The sequence below is a fragment of the Balaenoptera physalus genome (genome assembly GCF_965194825.1).
Source record: "Balaenoptera physalus genome assembly, chromosome: 7".
In the NCBI taxonomy this organism is placed as follows: domain Eukaryota; kingdom Metazoa; phylum Chordata; class Mammalia; order Artiodactyla; family Balaenopteridae; genus Balaenoptera; species Balaenoptera physalus.
Window position 1 is genome coordinate 55,142,771 of NC_138886.1, and position 21,592 is coordinate 55,164,362.

General features: G+C 40.3%; 1 protein-coding gene across 1 annotated transcript in view; it reads left to right on the plus strand.

Moving 5' to 3' along the window:
- SLC1A1 (solute carrier family 1 member 1) overlaps window positions 1–21,592 on the plus strand; it is a 73,793-nt gene that overhangs the window by 19,316 nt on the left and 32,885 nt on the right. Inside the window, exon 2 of the mRNA XM_082471017.1 lies at window positions 16,605–16,745. Coding sequence (XP_082327143.1) covers window positions 16,605–16,745 — 141 coding nt within the window. The remainder of the gene's footprint in view (window positions 1–16,604; window positions 16,746–21,592) is intronic.

Consider the following 21,592-nt stretch of genomic DNA (forward strand, 5'->3'; position numbering starts at 1 on the left):
GTTCCCTGACCAGGGATCGAACCTGGGCCCCTTGCATTGGGAGCTCGGAGTCTTATCCACTGCACCACCAGGGAACTCCCAGGTATCTATTTCTGTGTAACTAATTACTTCCAAAGTTAGTGGATTAAAATAGCAATCATATTATTATCCCTCATCGTTCTGAGAATTATTTGGGCTCAGCTAAACAATTCTCACGTGAGGTCACTTTTGTGATTGCAGGGATATGGTGGCTGGGCTGGAATCAACTGAAGGGCCATCACTCACGTGTTTACTGCCTGGAAGACTCAAACAGCTGTTCTCTCTCTATCACTCACTCACTCACTCGCTCTCCCATTTGGTCTCTCCAGCAGGGCAGCTTCAGGGTAGCTGGACTTTTTACATGGTACCTCAGGGCTTCAAAGTGAGTGTCCCAAGAAGAGAAACCATCGAAAGTCACCCCTTTTCTAAGCTAGCCTCAGACTCCATCCATGCAGGCTCATTTCTGCTGTATTTTCTTTATTAAGGCCATTACAAGGCCTACCCAGGTTTAAGGGAAGGGAACAGAGACTCCATCTCCTGATGGGAAGAGTGTCAAATAATGTGTGGACCTATTTTAAAACCACCAGCTAACCCAGGAGGAAAAGTCAGAAGTCTTCTGGGAGAAGGAAAGATAGGTTTATTTTTAGTATGTTGGGTCCCATGTTGAGCTATATATATCTAGGTAGAGATTGCCTGAAGACCTGGAACTTGGAAGACAGAATGAGGCAGGAGATAGAAGTGGAAACTGAATCGATAAGAGCAGATAGGATCACCCTGTGAGAGTGGACAGCCCATGAAGAGGTCAGAATACAAACTCCTTGGGAAACACCAGTATCAGTGTGGAGGGGAATATCCAGAGATGGGGAGATGGAGAGCTTACTCGGCCTGGCTAGGTTCCTGCAGACATCCATCCGGTTTTACTCGTAGGATGTTGCAGTCTGAGAATTCTTTCTCTGGGTCCTGACATCCTCTTGGCAAAGAGTTATCTTTTCAACCAGAATGGACTCTTGGACCCACGTTGAGCATCCTCTCCCCCTCTCCCACCAGGCTGCTACTGTCAGAATCTCCTGCCCTCCCTGCAAGGCCAGGCAGTGCATGCAGGAAGTACAGCATTCTGATTGCTTCTGTCCTGTACGTTTTCAGTATGGGGCAAGGAATTAGATCCTCCTCCCTCCTTCCAGTCAGGTGTTTTCCCTGAACTGAAAGATGACTTGAGCAAGTTGTTAGGCAAGTCACTTCTCTTCAGCCACCTAAAAATGTTTTTTCTGAATTCAAGCCACGTCCCTGTGACTGGCCTTCAGTTCCAGATCCTTTTAGAGAACCGCTCTGGTACTAGGGCTAGCCTGGTTCCTCTTTTGCGTTGCCACAAGGAAAAAGGAAGTGACTTGCGATTCCGCAGAAGAGCCAGGTTCCAAATCAGATGTGTCTGACTTCAGAGCTGAGCCCTGCACCCCAGGCATCCTTCGAAAGACACCAGTATACACCTACCCTGAATGACCTGAACATTTGGACAGTTGAATACAATACACATCAACCAGTTCCTGATAGATCGAGCTCGGGTCTGGTAGGTTTAGTTTGAGCAAGAAAGTGAAATAAGCCAGGGCTTGCGGTGGGGACATGGCAGAGTCAGAATGGCTTCTCTTGACCTCCTCCTTTCTTCTACAGCCTTCTCTCTTTCCCTCTCCTGATGAAGCTCCTTTTCCATCTCCCAGCCCCGTGTGGCTTCACTTTCCTTCCCAAGAACAGCCTCCTAACTACTTATCTCCCTGTTCTAATCCATCCTACATATCTCAGCCCCTACATACCTTAGCCAGCTTTATCTCCAATCCAGGCCCATCCCTATGCAAACATGTTCAGTGGCTGCTCATTATCTCTACTAATAGCTAATCTTGGTATATTACTTTATAGTGTAACACATGGTTTCTCTTTAATCTGCACAATGACCCAGTTATCGGAAGGGACCTACGCTTAGGGAAGTATAAATTCTCCTCCCTGGCATTCTAGGCCTTTCATGGTATGCCCCAACTTAGGATTCTGTCTCAGTTCTCTAAACCACCCCTCGAGCACCAGCCAAACCACTGGCCAAATACATTCTTGTAACCTCTTCGTGGCAGGAGCTGCACTTTGGGGTCTGACAGACCTGGTCTCGAGGCTGGCCATGTGACCATGGGCAAGTTTTCTAACCTTTCTTGTATGTATTCATTGTGCTACACGATTTTATATAAGGTACTTGAGCATCCTTGGATTTTGGTATATGCGGGGGCTCCTGGAATCACTCCCCTGTGGTTAAAGTAATGCAGGGACAACTGTAGATTGTAGAATAAAGGCTTGTTAGATTAGATGACGGTAAAGGTGCTTAGGACAGAGGCACTTGATGAGTGCTAGTTTCTTCTTCCCCTGACTCCTCTGTCTTTGGGTGTTTCCCCCACTTTCCTTCTTCCTCAATAATACCTGCCTTTTGAATTCCTGTTCTGTTATGGAAGGTGCATCTGAACCTCTCCCTTTCTTAATCTAGCCTAATGGGAATTTCAAGAAAGCCTTGAATTCCTACAGACTCTGGGGTGGCCTCCTCTGTAGGCTCGCAAGCTCTCCTGACTATCATTACTGTGCGTGTCCTGTCCTGCCTCTTAGACTGTAGGTTCTTGATGGCCGGGGCAGCATCCTCTCTTTGGCCTCTCTTCCCGTGTTATGTGCAAGAAGTTAGATAACACTTGCAGGATTCACTCAAGAACATGGGAGGCTGTATGAGGTCATCATGATCATTTCCTGGTCCCTGTGGTGTTTGCTTTCTTTTGAACACAGCGGCTTTCCCTCTTGTGTTTTATCATGTTCCTATACTGTCTTCAGTGGGAAAACCAGAATGAAAGATGACAGCTCAACAGGAAGTTGGCTTGCAGAAGTATTTAGTGTGACCTCACAGAGCTTAACAATTGTCTTTAAGCTTTCATTAACATTTAAAAATTGAGTGGTTTCACACAATGACCCAGATTCTTAGTTTCTCTGTAAAAAATTCAGAAGATGAGGCCACCCTGGACCCTCACTTCCATGTGACACTGCTTGGCTGGAGCTGTCAGGACCACCACAGGCCCCGCAGGCCTGGTTTTTGCGCTTCTGCCCGGACTTCTGGCCTTGGACATTTACAACCTTTGATGTAAACTGTGAAAAATCATTAAAATATATTTCAACTCTATAATTAAGAATGGTGGACTTCCCTGGTGGCGCAGTGGTTAAGAATCCACCTGCCAATGCAGGGGACACGGGTTCAAGCCCTGGTCGGGGAAGATCCCACATGCCATGGAGCAACTAAGCCCTTGAGCCACAACTACTGAGCCCACGTGCCACAACTACTGAAGCCCGCACGCCTAGAGCCCCTGCTCCGCAACAAGAGAAGCCACCATAATGAGAAGCCTGTGCACCACAACAAAGAGTAGCCCCTGCTCGCCGCAATTAGAGAAAGCCCACACACAGTAACGGAGACCCAATGCAGCCATAAATTAATAAATTAATTAATTAATTTTAAAAAGAATGGAGTAGTCCCCCTTTTTGATTTTACAGCAGGTGACCAAGTTGCTGTTGCTTCCCAGGGTGGTGAAAAGTTTATTCTTCTATTACATATGTTTTATAAATGTCTTTGTGCTCTCCATCTGCAGACCTCTTTCATTTGTTTAGAATCAATGGTGATAGAGGCCTCAAGCCCCGTTACAACACCAACCACCTGTCGATGCAGTATCTGGCTTCTTTCAGATGGAGGAGCCGTCAGCCCCATTCTGTCTAACAGGGAAAAGAGAAAAATGGCAAATCCCTCTGCTTTCACAGTCGCCTTTTAACACTGGTCCCTCTGCTCCCCAGGGAGAAAGACAGAAGCAACAGGGAAGGTCCACCCTCCTTGAAGTGAGAAGGAGGAAGAAGAAAACTCTCTCACTTTACGCTTTAACACATTTAACCCTTACCCCATGTTTCTGAGTCAAGTATGATTCCTTGACTGATGATGAAACTAAGGCACAAAGAGGCAATTGTTTACCCTCTGTCCCAGAGCAAGGAAATAAATGGTGAGCAGAGTTTGGGCCCAGTTGTATCTAACTTATGTCACATTCTTCCTATTCTGTCTGCCTTAGGATCTTCAGCCTTTCCCACCACGTTTCTAAGACTGGTATTTGTATAAGTGTTTATTAGTTGGAAGACAATCAGGAGCTGAGCTGAAATAAACAAAACTTGAGCTTCTGCCTGCTCTAAATAAGAAGTTTCTGTTCAGCCCTCCACTGGGAGTGTGTCTTTAGGCCTCCCGACTTTCCACCATTAATAGCTCTATAATTTGAATGGTCTTCAAGGAAATAGGAACAAAAAAGAATAATAAGATTAAATACATTGTGAAATAAGAATAATACATGACTTTGGTTGAGATCAAAGTGCTTCCTACGTACATTTTCTCATTTGGTTCTCACAATATTTTTGAGGTACCTTTGCTGAAGTAAATACTTCAAGCACTTCAATGAAGCAACCAAAATCAAAGGCATTGACAGCTAAGTATGTGGTAGAAATGGAATTAAAATCTGGATTCGTGACTCCTCTTTGCATTATATGCTCCTGTTTGGTTTTTACTTATACCATAGAGAGTCTAAGTTAATTCTGAAAGCTCTATTCTCATTTGCTGCTGCTATTATCTCTGTTGTTACTCAATAACAGCTAACACTTACTGAGCCTTCCTGCCAGGGGTGGGGCTAAATTATCTGCATTCATTATGCCACTTAACATTGCAAACCACATGATATAGCTACTGTTGTTATGTCTCTTTGATGAAGATACTGCATCTTAACAGGGTTAAGTAGGTTACCTAAGGTCATACAGCTAATACCTGTTAGAGCAGACTCAACTCCAGATCTGGACGACACCTGGAAGTTTCTGATATGACTTGTATTCGTATCTTCTCCCAGACTGTAAGCCAGATGAGGACCAGGACCACAAGTGTATCCTCCATAGAGCTTAGCAAACTGGTTGTATGCAGCAGGGACTCAAGTCATTAATTAATGACAGCTGACTTTTTTCTAGGTCATTAGTTTGATTTTTCTTCTCCTGCAGGGATTTTCAGGTCATATTGTTCTCAGATTAATCCTGGTTTTCTATTGGTTGTTTTGATTGATTTTTATAACCTATAATTAAAAATTAAGCTCTCAAACATCTCCTTTGTGGGCTACGAACTACAATCTGTAATCACAACTTTTCTTTAAATTGATCATCTTCTTTCTGAGCTGTTAATAAACATGTCTGGCATCACTTGGGTTTTCAAATTGGTATTTCCAGATGGTAAGGCCTTCGGATCTGATAAGCTTATACATATCATACTAAGTGAAAACTTGAACAAAATGCTGCATCTTTGGCAGTCTTTGTGCTATTAGTATGATAACTAAAAGGAAAAAAAGAAGTCTCCCTATGGTTTTGTCTTCTCTCCCACCCCATGGAAAAGTCATCAAATTGTCAACCAATCAAAATGTAAATGAATCACATTTAGTGTTACCTGCCTTTCTCTTTTTCAGTTTTTAAAATCAATTTAGTTTGAAAGTATGTGTTTGCTTTTTCTAATTGAGGTAAAATTCATATAACATAAATAAAATTTACCATTTTAAGGTGTACAATTTAGTGGTTTTTATTATATTCACTGTGTTGTTCAGCCATCATCACTGTCTAATTTCAGAACATTTTAAGTCATGCCCCAAAAAGAAACCTCATACCTATTAGCAGTCAGTCCCTATCCTGGACCCCCATCCTATGGCAGCCACTAATCTACTTTCTGTCTCTCTGGGTTTGCTTATTCTGGACGTTTCATGTGAATGGAATCATATAATATGTGGCCTTTTGTGTTTGGATTCTTTCACTGAGCATAAAGTTTCAAGGTTCATCCATGCTGTGGCATGTATTAGTACTTCATTCTTTTTTGTAGCTGAATACTGTTCCAATGTATGGATACACCACATTTTGTTATCCAATAATAAGTTAATAGACAGTTATTGTTTTTCACTCTTTGGCTATTATGAATAATGTTGCTATGAGCATTTCGTGTACAAGTTGTTGGTGAAGATATGTTTTCAATTCCCTTCAGTATATACCTAGGAGAAGAATTGCCTACATCAATTGTAACACTACCTGGGTCATGTGGTAACACTATGTTTAACTTTTTGAGGAACTGTCAAATAGTTTTCCACAGGGGCTGTATCATTTTACATACATGCACATCTTCATCAACATATGTTATTTTTTTTATTAATTAATTAATTTTTTATTTTTGGCTGTGTTGGGTCTTTGTTGCTGCGCACGGACTTTCTCTAGTTGTGGTGAGCAGGGGCTACTCTTCGTTGCGGTGCATGGGCTTCTTATTGCAGTGGCTTCTCTTGTTGTGGAGCACGGGCTCTAGGTGCGCGGGCTTCAGTAGTTGCAGCATGTGGGCTCAGTAGTTGTGGCTCACAGACTCTAGAGCGCAGGCTCAGTAGTTGTGGCACGCGGGCTTAGTTGCTCCGCAGCATGTGGGATCTTCCCGGACCAGGGCTCGAACCCGTGTCCCCTGCATTGGCAGGCGGATTCTTAACCACTGCATCACCAGGGAAGCCTGTTCACCAACATAGGTTATTTTCTGTTTGTTTTTTATAACCATTCTAATGTGTGTGAGATAGTGTTTCTTTGTGGTTTTGATTTATAGTTCCCTAATGAGGAATGATGTTGAACATCTTTTCACGTGCTTATTGTTCATCTGTATATTTTCTTTGGAGAAAATCCTTTGCCCATTTGTAAAAACTGGGGTTGGGGTTGCCTTTTTATTATTGAGTTGTAAGAGTTCTTTATATATTCTGGGTACTAGATCCTTACCTGATATATGATTTGTATATCTGCCTTTTTTTTTTTTAATTTTTATTTATTTATTTATTTTTGTATTTATGGCTGTGTTGGGTCTTCGTTTCTGTGCGAGGGCTTTCTCCAGTTGTGGCAAGTGGGGGCCACTCTTCATCGCGGTGCGCGGGCCTCTCACTGTCGCGGCCTCTCTTGTTGCGGAGCACAGGCTCCAGACGCGCAGGCTCAGTAGTTGTGGCTCACAGGCCTAATTGCTCCGTGGCATGTGGGATCTTCCCAGACCAGGGCTCGAACCCGTGTCCCCTGCATTAGCAGGCAGATTCTCAACCACTGCGCCAACAGGGAAGCCCTATCTGCCTTTCTTGAGTTGATTACAAAGCAAAGTTTTCAAGAAATTTGTATTTTGTTGCCGTACTGTGAAGCTCTGTGGTCTCTACCAGGCCCTAACCTCATTTTTACCTATTAGTATTTGGAAGGTCATCAGAACTTTCACTAAAGAATGGAGATTGGGGTGGGAAGGAAGAACTTTGTTCTCTGCGGGTTTTGCCATTGAGGTCATGAATTAATCCTCCCCGCTTCCTTGAGGAAAGCCATGGTCACCATCCCTCATAATGGAAGGTGCCCTGGAGGCAGAGGATGCAGGTGGGGGCAGAAACTTGAGGGTTTATGGCATTTTTATCCGTGGTGGGATGGAAACATTTCTGCTTCAGAATTGGGTTGTCTTTTTTTTTTTTTAACATCTTTATTGGGGTATAATTGCTTTACAATGTTGTGTTAGTTTCTGCTGTATAACAAAGTGAATCAGCTATATGTATACATATATCCCCATATCCCCTCCCTCTTGCGTCTCCCTCCCACCCTCCCTATCCCACCCCTCTAGGTGGTCACAAAGCACTGAGCTGATCTCCCCCGTGCTATGCAGCTGCTTCCCACTAGCTAGCTATTTTACATTTGGTAGTGTATATATGTCCATGCCACTCTCTCACTTCGTCCCAGCTTACCCTTCCCACTCCCTGTGTCCTCAAGTCCATTCTTTACGTCTGCGTCTTTAAGAATTGGGTTGTCTTTTGCTCTTAAAGAAAAATTCTGGGGCAGATGAGCTCCCATCCCCTCATCAGCCAACATTAGGGCACATTTCTTGTAGTCAAGATGAGTTTGCCAGTTTGAGGTGGCTTCATAGGAAGCTTTTCCTCTGAGGTTGAAGAGGGTGGCTAAGTGAGAGACCAGGAGTCAGCGGGAACCGTTGTGTGTCCAGGGCCTCTACCGGAGCAGCCCCACTTGCTCGTGTGTTGTTGGAGCTGGTCCTCACTGCGCTGGGCTTGAGGCTGGCGGCAGGGTCCTTCTGCTCTGTTGAGGTGGATGCCACCATTACTGCAAAGTCCTGTGGATGCCCTTGCCAGGCTCATTTACCTCTTTGTTACTCAAAGCATGGTCCCGCTGACTGAATCTGCCTTTTAACAAAATCCCCAGCTGAGTGTGTGCACATCGAAGTTGAAGAAGCAGGTATTCAGGTCCCAGTCCCCCTGTTGCTGCTCACCTCATGTGGTTACTCAGTCTGTGTGTCTGAACAGTCTTCCTCCTCCTTTCCGGCTTCCATGGGTCGGCCTGTGTGATGTTAATGCCAGCTGTACTGACTGCAACTTCCTTTCCTTGCTGGATGAAGAAACATAAGTGGCATTTCCCTGATGTGCTTGCAGACTTGCAAACATTTCCATAGAAATCCTGAAATAGTTCTCTCTTTGTGTTTACTCTTGAGCCTTCCTCATTCTTCTCCTCTTCCTTCTCCCCTGCCTCCCTGTCTTTCCAGAGCTCCTGCTCCCTCCTTGCGTTAGTCCTTTCCCCACCTGGACTCTGGTTCTGCTCAGTTATATCTGTGACTGGCCCTCTTTAGACTGGGAGCTTCTTGAGGGAAGGGGTCTTATGCCATCCATTTTTATATCTTTACTCCCACTGCTGGACCTAACGTCCTTTGAACAGTACATATTTGCAGAATTTAATTAAGTTATTGAATCGCAATGAAAATGATTTCAGAAGACACCAAAAAAAAAAAAATCGAAATGCCTTTTCTTCTGGTGCTACCAAGATCCTGAGACTTTTATTTCAGTGATGTCAAGTGGTATTGAAATGAACAAACATTCCATTCGGTACATTTAATGGGTCCTTTAGGTGTCATTATTTTAACCCTGACATTTTTTTTCATTTATAGGATAAAAGGAAATATTTCTTTACCAAAGTAAACACAGTAGACTAAGAGAGTAAGTTTGTAAATTTAGTCACACTGAAAATATTTTACATGAATCTCTCTCCTCAACTCCTGGCCATGCTTTGAGCTCTGTGACCATGACTCACCTGTGAGAGCCACAACTGTTTTGAGGATTTCATGAGAAACCCTATGAAGAGTGTATTACCTATAATAATAGTTAACATTTATTGTGTATGTACTATATGAGCCAGGTACTGTTTACTCTGAGCACTTTATGTATAGTCTCATTTTTAAATCTCCCAATGACTCTGAGGTTGATATTTTATTATGCCCATTGTTACAGATGGGAAAATAGAGGCACAGGCAGCCGGATCAGTATTTTGCCCAAGATTAGACATCCAGTAAATACGCCTGAAGTAAAGATTAGTAAACTGGAAGGTAGTGTGAGAAATTCAGTCAAATTCATCACAGAGAGATAACAAGAAGGAGTGTAAAAAGCCCCCAAATCCCCATATATTTGGATACTGGGAAACATATTTGTAAAGAATGTACAGTTCAAAGAAGAAATCATAATAGAGATTATAAGACATTTAGAACTAAACAACAATGAAAATACTATATAATAATTTATAGGACTCACGCACAGAATTTAGAAGGAAATGCATATATTGAAAAAAAACAAGTGAATGTGCTAAGCAGTCAACTCAAAAAGTTAGAAAAAGAATAGGGTAAACATAAAAAACGAAGGAAATAAATCATTAGATAAGAGCAGAATTTAATGATATAGAAAACAGAAACACAACAGGGAGTGTGGTATGGAATACTGAACAGCACTTAAAATGGATCACCTGCATTAATATGAATGAATCTCAAAGACGTAATGAAAAAATTTCAAAAAGAAAAGGCAAATTACAAATACATCCAGACTAATACCATGTAAGTCAAATTTTCAAACACATACAAACAGCATTATACATTTTAATGGATAGAGACATACACAGAAACCTATTAGATCCTCACCAGAATCAACTTTCTTCCTGAGTCAGACTAAATTCTTAATTGTAGGTAGTAGACAAAAAGGGATAAAAGACTCAATGTAAACAATCATGGCTATTGACAAAACAGTGCAAACCACATTTCCTGTTGATAGTGGACAGATCCATCCATGATGGATGGAAAATATTTATTATTGCAATAATAACAAAATTGTATTCTTTTTTTAACTCCTCTCCCTCAGATTTTCTAGCACTCAGTGCAGTACTGGGCATATAGTTGGATGTCAATAGAAGTTCTTTGTTTTTGCTTTTTCTTGAATTCATATACTACAAAGAATGTGTTTAATGTGACTTCCTTCCCTTGAACCTGAAAACGGACAGTAACTCAAGCCTTTCATCATATTTTATGCTTGTACCCTTTGGTGGTTAGGTAAAGTCAATAACATTCAGCAAAGTTGTCAAGAAATGACATGTCTAACAGTTGGGTGATGGTCAAGAAATATGTCCATCCAAAGTAGTATTATCCAGCATTTTAAAAAGGTGGAGATGTGTAACATGAGGAAATGCCTGTAATATAATGTTAAAGGAGAAATACCAAAAACAAAACAAAAACCTGTACATGCTATAGCATGGATGCACTTTGAAAACTTTATGCTAGTTGAAAGAATCCAGACACAGATGCCACTATTTATCAGTCAGGATTTTCTAGAGAAATAGAATCTCTTTATATACACCTACATGGGATTTATTTTAAAGAATTGGCTCATGTGATGAGTCAAGTCCGAAATCCAAAGGGCAGGCTGGCAGGCTGGAAACTAAGCAGGAGTTGATGCTGCAGTCTTGAGGCAGAATTCCTTCTTCTCCAAGAAACCTTAGGTTTTGCTCTTAAGGCCTTCAACTGATTGGATGAGCCACCTAGATGATCAGGGATAATCTCCTTTACTTAAAGTCAACTAATTATGGGTGTTAACCACATCTACAAGACACCTGCACAGCAATACCCAGATTGGTGTTTTATTGATTTCAAAACCCTGTAATTATATAAGCCATTCAGAATTACAAGAGATAAGCAAGAGATAATTCACTTTAAGTGTTTAGCACAGTCTGACATATAGTATGTACTCACTGATTGTTAATCTTTGTATTATGATTAACCATAATACTATATGAACAATGAAAACAATTTCACTTTACATATATTTGAGTTGATGAGATTGTGGGTGAATTTTACGACTTTTGATTTCCAGTAGAGCTGTTACAACATTGCTTGTGCAGTAAATATATTTTTAAGGGCTTAAAAATAAAAGCTTTACAGACACAGAGGCATCTGTTTTTTGAGCCTAAGTTCATGTAAAGAGCTTGCACTGGTGAAGCTGCTCAGCTCCAAAGAAAAAGATGAGAAAAAGGGACAGGTATATTTCAGTGGAAGGATAAGAGAGAAACCATCCTTCCATCTATTGAGTGTATGCACATAGTCATTTGTTAATAACATTATTCATTCCATACTTTTTATTTTCTGGTTATCAACGTTCATCTTAGATTAGCTCCTGAGGGGCTTAATCCAGTGCTTAAAATAGTGCATAGCATGATGGCATGGCTAGATAACTATTTCAGTGATAATAAAAAATATGTTTTCCTTTGCCAATAATTCTTATTTAATCAAAACAAATTCAATCTGTGTACCAGAGAACTGTTCTGGGGCTTTGATTAAAAACCACAGAAGATTGCTTTGCCTATTCGGGGTCTTTTGTGTTTCCATACAAATTGTGAAATTTTTTGTTCTAGTTCTGTGAAAAATGCCATTGGTAGTTTGATAGTGATTGCATTGAATCTATAGATTGCTTTGGGTAGTGTAGTCATTTTCACAATGTTGATTCTTCCAATCCAAGACCATGGTATATCTCTCCATCTGTTTGTATCATGTTTAATTTCTTTCATCAGTGTCTTATAGTTTTCTGCATACAAGTCTTTTGTCTCCTTAGGTAGGTTTATTCCTAGGTATTTTATTATTTTTGTTGCAATGGTAAATGGGAGTGTTTCCTTAATTTCTCTAGACAAAGCAATCTTGAGAAAGAAAAACGGAGCTGGAGGAATCAGGCTCCCTGACTTCAGACTATAGTACAAAGTTACAGTAATCAAGACAGTATGGTACTGGCACAAAAACAGAAATATAGATCAATGGAACAGGATAGAAAGCCCAGAGATAAACCCACACACATATATGGTCACCTTATTTTTGATAAAGGAGGCAAGAATATACAGTGGAGAAAAGACAGCCTCTTCAATAAGTGGTGCTGGGAAAACTGGACAGCTACATGTAAAAGAATGAAATTAGAACACTCCCTAACACCATACACAAAAATAAACTCAAAATAGATTAAAGACCTAAATGTAAGGCCAGACACTATCAAACTCTTAGAGGAAAACATAGGCGGAACACTCTATGACATAAATCACAGCATGATCCTTTTTTGACCCACCTCCTAGAGAAATGGAAATAAAAACAAAAATAAACAAACGGGAAACTTAAAAGCTTTTGCACAGCAAAGGAAAACATAAACAAGACAAAAAGACAACCCTCAGAATGGGAGAAAATATTTTCAAATGAAGCGACTGACAAAAGATTAATTTCCAAATTTACAAGCAGCTCATGCAGCTCAATATGAAAAAAACAAGCAACCCAATCCAAAAATGGGCAGAAGACCTAAATAGACATTTCTCCAAAGAAGATATACAGATTGCCAACAAACACATGAAAGGATGCTCAACATCACTAATCATTAGAGAAATGCAAATCAAAACTACAATGAGGTGTCACCTCACACCAGTCAGAATGGCCATCATCAAAAAATCTACAAACAATAAATGCTGGAGAGGGTGTGGAGAAAAGGGAACCCTCTTGCATTGTTGGTCGGAATGTACATTGATACAGCCACTATGGAGAACAGTGTGGAGTTTCCTTAAAAAACTAAAAATAGAACTACCATACGACCCAGCAATCCCACTACTGGGCATATACCCTGAGAAAACCATAATTCAAAAAGAGTCATGTACCACAATGTTCATTGCAGCTCTATTTACAATAGCCAGGACATGGAAGCAACCTAAGTGTCCATCGACAGATGAATGGATAAAGAAGATGTGGCACCTATATACAATAGAATATTACTCAGCCATAAAAAGAAACGGAATTGAGTTATTTGTATGAGGTGGATGGACCTAGAGTCTGTCATACAGAGTGAAGTAAGTCAGAAAGAGAAAAACAAATACCATATGCTAACACATATATATGGAATCTAAAAAAAAAAAGGTTCTGAAGAACCTAGGGGCAAGACAGGAATAAAGACGCAGACGTAGAGAATGGACTTGAGGACACGGGGAAGGGGAAGGGTAAGCTGGGACGAAGTGAGAGAGTGGCATTGACATATATACACTACCAAATGTAAAACAGATAGCTAGTGGGAAGCAGCCGCATAGCACAGGGAGATCAGCTTGGTGCTTTGTGATCACCTAGAGGGGTGGGATAGGGAGGGTGGGAGGGAGATGCAAGAGGGAGGAGATATGGGGATATATGTATATGTATAGCTGATTCACTTCGTTATAAAGCAGAAACTAACACACCATTGTAAAGCAATTATACTCCAATAAAGATGTCAAAAAAACCCAAAAAAGAATATATGGGACAGTCTCCACGATAGATCACATGTAAAACAAGGCGGTAAACAAGCCTTAATAAATTGAAAAAGATTGAAAAAAAACCACAGAAGACTTTAATCTCTTTTTTGCAAATACCCTAAAACAGGAACACTGCTGTTTTCATAAATCTGAATCAAGTGCAGTTCAGCTACTATCCCCAGGTTTAATTTTTATAACTATTAAAAACACGTGTGCATCAGAACAAAGACTGAGTAGGACCTGGAAAATGGTGAGGGGAAAGGAGTGGATAGGTTGGTGTAATTAATTATTTATGACTTTTGTCTTTTATTTTGATCTCCAGAACTATTTCATGAACAATAATTTTTTATAAACTTTGCAGGAAAAAAAATCACCCCATTACTTCCAAAATAGGGCTACTGGACTGGCAATTGTTGTTTGAGACAACATGGGTGTGAAGAGATGACATTCTGTGTATCTTCTCTTTTAAGCTTAAGTTTTTGAACTTGAAGAAGAAATCTGTAGCTGCGGTCTTAATTGTTTTCCTCCCTAGTTTCTCCCTTCCATTTTACCAATATACTTACTTTTCGCAAAAAAACTGGAGAAAGCACGGCGAACTCTCCAGGCACTAATGAGCTTGTTTTATGATCCCATTTTAAAGTCGAGGACACCAAGGCTCAGTGATGCTCACAGCATCTTGGGCCACAGAAGGAACCTTTGAAGACATCTAATTCAACCTTTTTGCCCTACCTCCAATCCCACCACTTGACAACGGGAGAAGTTAAAGTCGTGGCCCAAGTTATGCACCTTGTAAGTGGTGGAACCAGAACTTGAGCCTACTCTTCTAACACCATATTCTTCCCAAGCTGTGTCAGTACCTGCTTGGGATCTTCCTGCCTGTGTGGGGGAAGGCAGCCAAGAATGAATTCCTGGTAATTAAGGGGGCTACAGAGGTCTACTTAACAATTTTACCTTTGGGCTTACTTGTTGGCCCTGCTGAAGACCTCCATAGAGCTTTACCATTCAGGGAGGTTCTTGATCTTCATCTTCCCTAGTTCTGGGAGTGGCCCTACCATGTGCGTCTGATCTGTGCACCCCCAGGCAGGCACTTATTCCCAGCAGCCTTTGGCTATGGAGACCTCTCCATGCTCCTTAATCCAGTCCAAGGTTCTGACTCTGGAAAAGGGTAGGGAAGGACTGTGCCCTGTGAAATCCTGACCTCGTCTTGGAACCTGGCAAATCTTCCAGTGATTTTTTTTCTTATCTTGCATCTCATTTTTCCAAATGTGTTTGAGACCAAGATAAAGCATACCCATTCACAAGCATAACTCCTGGCTGAGGTCATTCACCAGCTACTTGTTCTTGAGAGTCCCAGGATGACATCTCTGGCCCAGGGTGAATCTCCCAACTGCTCTTCCAGGTTTTGGTTGGCATTTATATTCTCCTTTTCAGTAAAATAACAAATATCAGAATATAATTTGTGGTACTTAACTTCAAGAACAAGCTTGATAGAAAGCTTTCATTACTAAATACAGTAACCTATTCATTGTGATTGTCACCTTTGATTGCTTTTAAATGATTCCTTGTGGACTCTTTTATGTCTCCCATCCAAGGCTTCCCTGGTGGCGCAGTGGTTAAGAATCCACCTGCTAATGCAGGAAAATAAAAGTAAGCTAAAGATAAGGTTACTACACAGATGTATCTTATGTGGTTCATCTATTTGGTCTACTAGTGGGCATGAGAAGTATACCAGAATTTAAATGAAAACTCTAGTATTGATTATAATTCACATCTCTTTTCATTTGCCCTAGCATTCTTAACAAATAACTCTAAATTTTCACATACTAATTATTTGAATTTGTGAATTAACATATCCAGTGATATCCTCCTTGAATCTTCCTGCCCTCTAGTCATTTTACTCCCAATTAGCATGTCATCCATCAGAGGTTGATGAAGAAAAAAAAGATGTGTGAGTCATCCCAACCCATTTTCTTTCTTGGTTAATAAAAGGTGGTAGGGAGTGAGGGTTCCTGGGGATGGGGCGGGGGGGTAAGCCAATTAGACGTTATTAGAACCATTTGGAAGAGGATAAAGAAGAAATATTTACTGATAGAATTTGTGAATTTTAGTTGTCAAAGTCATCACAAGTGAAGAAGTTCATATTAACATTAAGGCAAGCTTTCAGAGAATGTATGTTTCTTGATATGGAACATTTCCTTGCTATATGTAAAATAGATAACCAACAGTGACCTACCGTATAGCACAGGGAACTATACTCAATGTCTTGTCATAATCTATAAGGGAAAAGAATCTGAAAAAGAATATATATATATATATATATATATATATATGTATGTATAACTGAATCACTGTGCTGTACACCTGAAACTAACACAACATTGTAAATCAACTATACTTCAATTAAAAAAGAGAAGAGTATTACTAAAATTATTATTAAAAGAATATGAGAAAAATACAAACTGATATGTAAACTATAAAATATGTAAAATATCTATAGGTAGACAGAATAAAAGTGGTGTATAAAAACAATAGTTATATTGGGTTGACTAAGATGAACTTTTTTTTCCTTCTCACAGTATTCTTAGATGTTTTGTCATGATAATAAATATAATTGAAGGGGAAGAAAAGAAATGAAAACAAAAGCTTTCACACGAACTATACTTTTTCCAGGTTTGCTGAATAATGTGTACTTGTACTCTTTACCTTTTAAAATGTGATTTGTTTTTTATGTCTAACATTTACAGACTCATGGGAGATCATCAAAATTGTTTTTCTTGCCACTAAAATTTGCACTGGGGGTGGTATTTTTCCATAGAAATTTATACAGAAGAACTCAATGTTGTTCCTTTCTTCTTTCCAATTCTTGTTTTTCTTAGGGATTGCCATAGGCGTTTTGGTTCGAGAATACAGCAAGTTCTCTAACCTGGAGAAATTCTACTTTTCCTTTCCTGGAGAAATTCTAATGAGAATGCTGAAACTCATCGTTTTACCATTAATTATATCCAGCATGATTACAGGTACCTTGAGAAAACTGACATTCTCCATGATTATTTAAGGAGCCATCCCATCACCTGAGTTGTTCTTTTCTTATTATGGAAAAAGTCAAAATGCATTTGATGCATCACACACACACACACACAAACACACACACACAAAATACCCCTCACTTGGAAAGTGTATATTTGCTTGAGTGAAATATTTAATTATTCACAAAGTGGCATTGCTTTGTGGCATTGCTCTGCCTGTAGCACTGTCCACTGCAGCTCAGATCTTCACTTGACCAGCCGTATAATGTCTTATGAGGAAGGAAAAAAAAAAGGCATATTTGGTCAATGAGATGTCAGCCAGTGTCCTCAGGGAAAATGTGGTTGTCAGTCTTGATCATGTTTTCAGTAGTTTACTCGTTTGTTTCTCAGTTGCATCCCTCCTGCCCCCTACCCTGTCAGCGGCAGCCTGCAGAGTCCTCTGTCCCCTCTTCTCACTCACATCCACTCCTCCACAGAACTCAGAACTTGCTACATACTTGCCTTGGAAATTTGCTCAGGGGACCAGCAGTCACATGCTGTGGGAAAGGTTTAATGATGGCTTGGCACCATATTTTAAAAACCTGGTTTTCTTAAATCTGAACTTGTGATGCAGTTGAATTTGGAAATGATTTTTTCCTTATAGATCATTGTATTGCAGGGTCTCTTTAAAGAACAAGCGCCTTTATGTAGATAGCTATTAATTTGGCTTACAAAAATGTCATTTGTCTGGGTATGGTAAGCTTCTCTGTGCATTCTATAGTTTCTTGTCCTTATCTTCATTCTGGCAGTAGGTAAAATGTGGCAATCACTAGTGTTGCCAGCTTGAAAATCATGGTTTTATACAACCAGGCAATTAGGGTTCTCGACATGGCCTCTTCTAGAACATTTTTCTCTACTGCCACTAAAGAGACCTAGGACTGATCTATGTAGAGTACTGGACATTGGCTGGGGGAAGGGAGGGTGGGTGTCAGTATCTTCTGCATTCAGCAATGCATTGCTTGAGCTGTGGATTTGGCCATTGACCTTTTGAAGTGCCAAACTCCAATCAGACTAGAGTCCCTTGGGTGTTGGTGTTCTTGGCCTATTACAAACCTAAAGAGAGTATAATTATGTTTTGAAATGACTGGCTTCTTTTAGGCCCTGCAGCCAGAGGGCCAAATCAGAAGACCAATCATTTGTACTATATAATGTTTGTTTATTTGTAGAAGTGATAGTAAGCATTTAAAATTTGGAAGACTTCATGTAAGCATCCAGATTTCTGGCTTCCTCTGAAAAAAAAATAAGATCAGGAAACATTGGAGCCATGTTCCCACACACCAACAGTGGTTTGGAGCTGAGAAACAGCTACTCTGTTTACTTGGAGCAAATGCATTTGAGGATGCCACAGTCCCCACCACTCCCTATTGCCTAATACCTCATCTACTTCACTCATTTACATTACCTGCCTTCCCCTGTAGACATTGCCGTTACAACCCCTTAGAATTTTCTCCATATTGAAGAGTCTTAATCTCTTCTTAGGCTCCTTTGAGAACATGATGAAAGCTTTGGACTCTTTCCCAAGAAAAGTGTTCACAGTTGTACATATATACTGTATTTTACATGCGATTGCACGAAGTTCATAAACTACTTAGTGATTGATACTTACGTCTATGGAGGAAGGTATGGAAAGTTGATGCAGATTAGACAGCAAATCCAAAACTCATGCCATAAACCAGGTAACAATACATGTATGCATATACTAGTTGTAGGATGTTTGAAAATATATACTGCTCTTGGTATTCAATAAGTAGTGAGATTTTTGCAGTCTGACTGTTTTGGGTGCTAGCTCAGCCTTGCAAATAATCTAGGAAAATAATTTGCAACCCTCAGCATTCCATTCACATAGCCTAGCTGCTTTTTGAAGGTGTAGCACAGGTCTGGAAATTTCTACAATTTTCCTTCACCAAATACCCAGCAGTTAAACAGGAGTTAGAAAGCAGAACAACTACCCATTCTTTTGACATAAAGTGATAAAATGATCAAAGATTCAAGGGACAGAAACAAAGCAGAATGGAAACGATGATGCTATATTTGTGTTTTAGATTGTCAGATTAAAAGGAAAAAATAATAACAATATGAAGGCGAGGTTATGGGAAAATGGGCTCATTCATTCACTTTCAGTTACTGTATAATTGGAAAAAACTTTCTGGGGGCAGTTTGGAGCATGTTCTGATCTTTCCATGTAGTATTTATACTTTGATGAATTTACCGCAAAGAAATAACCAGAGATATGTTCAAAGATTTCGGTACAAGGATGTTCATGGTAACATTTTTTTTAATAATGGTGATAAATTATAAGCAGTCTAAATGTATGTTATACCTGTAAGTTAGGATTCTATGCAACTATTAAACACTTTGTTTTGGAAACATATTTAATGAAGGTGGAAATATTCCTAATACAATATAAAGTAGAAGGATAAAACAAATTAAACAACAAGATATTGTGTACAATCCAAATTTTATTAAAATGTATATACATTTTAAGAGTTGGGATCAAAACCAAATGGCTAACAATGATTAGATCCTGATACTAAGAAGAAGTGATTCACTGAGCTTTCTTTACATTTTCAAGGCAAACACACGTTATTTTTGTTTTGTTTTGTATTTTCTTTCTTCCTTCCCTTCCTCCCTCCCTCCCTCCCTCCCTCCCTTCCTCCCTTCCTCCCTTCTTTCTTTCCTTCCTTCCTTCCAGAAGAAGAAAGTAGGATGGATTCTGCTCTGTGCTCCTCCAGCCTTCCCTCTGGTAGTTTCCCTCCCCCTCTCCTCCCCAGCTCTGCTCCCTGTTCCTGCAGCTCAGCACCACCTTTACCTGGTGTGTGGTCCTTCCCCCAAACCCTGCAGTGGTCCTCAGCCTCCCCACCCAGCACAGAACCAGGAGAGTAAAGCAGAAGATGGCTATGGAAAATACACAGGAAGAACAGTTTTCAAGTTTTGAAAGCCTTTATAAATCCAGCAGGTCAAGAGCTTATTTTATACATTTATTAGGACAAAGGAGAATACATGTTGGAAGTGGGGGAGAGTGGAGTGAGCGCCCCAAGGATCCATAAATTAGTGGTAGAGACACCGCAAAACTGAGGCCTAAGACTCATGATCTGTGCTTATGCACAATCTTGCATAACAAGTAGGAAAAATACCTCTGCCATGAAAGCCTCTGCTGATGTAAAACTACTTACTTTATAGCTATTTTAACAGGAAGAATCTTCATGTGATGATGAGGATCAGATGTCACGTTAATCAGGGAAATTTGAATATACACTGGTTATGAGATGGTATCAAGAAATTGTTGATAACTTTGTTAGTGGTGATAATGGCATTTAGTTATGTAAGAAAATGTTCTTTTATCAAAAGTGTGTGGAATTATCTAGGGATGAAATGACATAATGTCTGGAATTTGCTTTAAAAAAGAGGGACTTCTCTGGTGGCACAGTGGTTAAGAATCCACCTGCCAATGCAGGGGACATGGGTTTGAGCCCTGGTCCAGGAAGATCCCACATGCCACGGAGCAACTAAGCCCGTGCGCCACAACTACTGCGCCTGTGCTCTAGAGCCCGTGAACCACAACTACTGAGCCTACGTGCCACAACTACTGAAGCCCATGCATCTAGAGCCTGTGCTCCGCAACAAGAGAAACCACTGCAATGAGAAGCCTGCACACCGCAAAGAAGAGTAGCCCCCGCTCACCACAACTAGAGAAAGCCCGCGCACAGCAACGAAGACCCAATGCAGCTAAAAATAAAAAATAAAATAAAATAAATTAATTTAAAAAAAAAAGAGTAGGCACAATAGACATAATCTCAAGGCATTTTCAGAGGCGGATAGTGTAGGCACTAACAGAATCCTACCCTTAATTTACATCCTGAGGGACACACTCGGGCCATGTGCAGAATATCAGTGCTTAGGCCCTGTTAATGTTAGGGTCTGTAAGCTGTATTTATATCACACCACCAGGGAAATAGCAGGGGAAATGGCTTATGGCCATGCCTGAGAATTGTGGCTCTGGAAAATCCTGGCCCATTCTTATCAGCCAGTGAGTTTAAATTCAGGTCACATTTTCTTTAATATACAAATTATAATGACTGGAGCCTCCAGCACAGGAATGGAACAGCTCCTTGGCTTCTGCTCCAAGAAATTCCCTGAGCATCTTTCCAGAATGCTGTCTTACTCCCCTGATGCAGAAGCTAGAATGACAACCATTTGATCTCACCTCCAGGGGCAAAGGTTTTCCATTACTGGTTTAACCAAGGCTTTGATACAAACAGTATTTATTAAGCAACAGCCAGTATTTGTTAAGGCTTAGATATAAACAGTATTTATTAGAATATATGTGTGAGTAGGTTTCCTTTCAAGCAGGGATCTGGAAGCTTTTTTTGTAAAGGGCCAGATAGTGAATATTTTAGGCTTTTGAGCCATACAGTCCCTGCCCAACTATCCAACTGGTTATCACAGAAGGGCAGCAATCAGTAATATGTAAATGATTGGGCCTGGCTGCGTTGCCAATAAAATGTTTATTTACAAAATAATAGGAGACCAGCTGGCAGCTGACCTCTGGCGAGATAAATTTAAGACTAGATTCTAACTCTCAAGATACAGTCTAATTGAGATGGAATCTGAGTGACAAACCAACACACCAAGCAAATACTACTCATAAGAAGTGAAGAGACACAAGAATGAAGGATAGAGCAGATAAAGTGAAGTCTCAAGGTATTTGGAGACCCCTATTTTTATTTTTATTTTTGTTTCATATTTTTTAAAATTTATTTTATTTTTGTCTGCGTTGGGTCTTTGTTGCTGCGCACGGG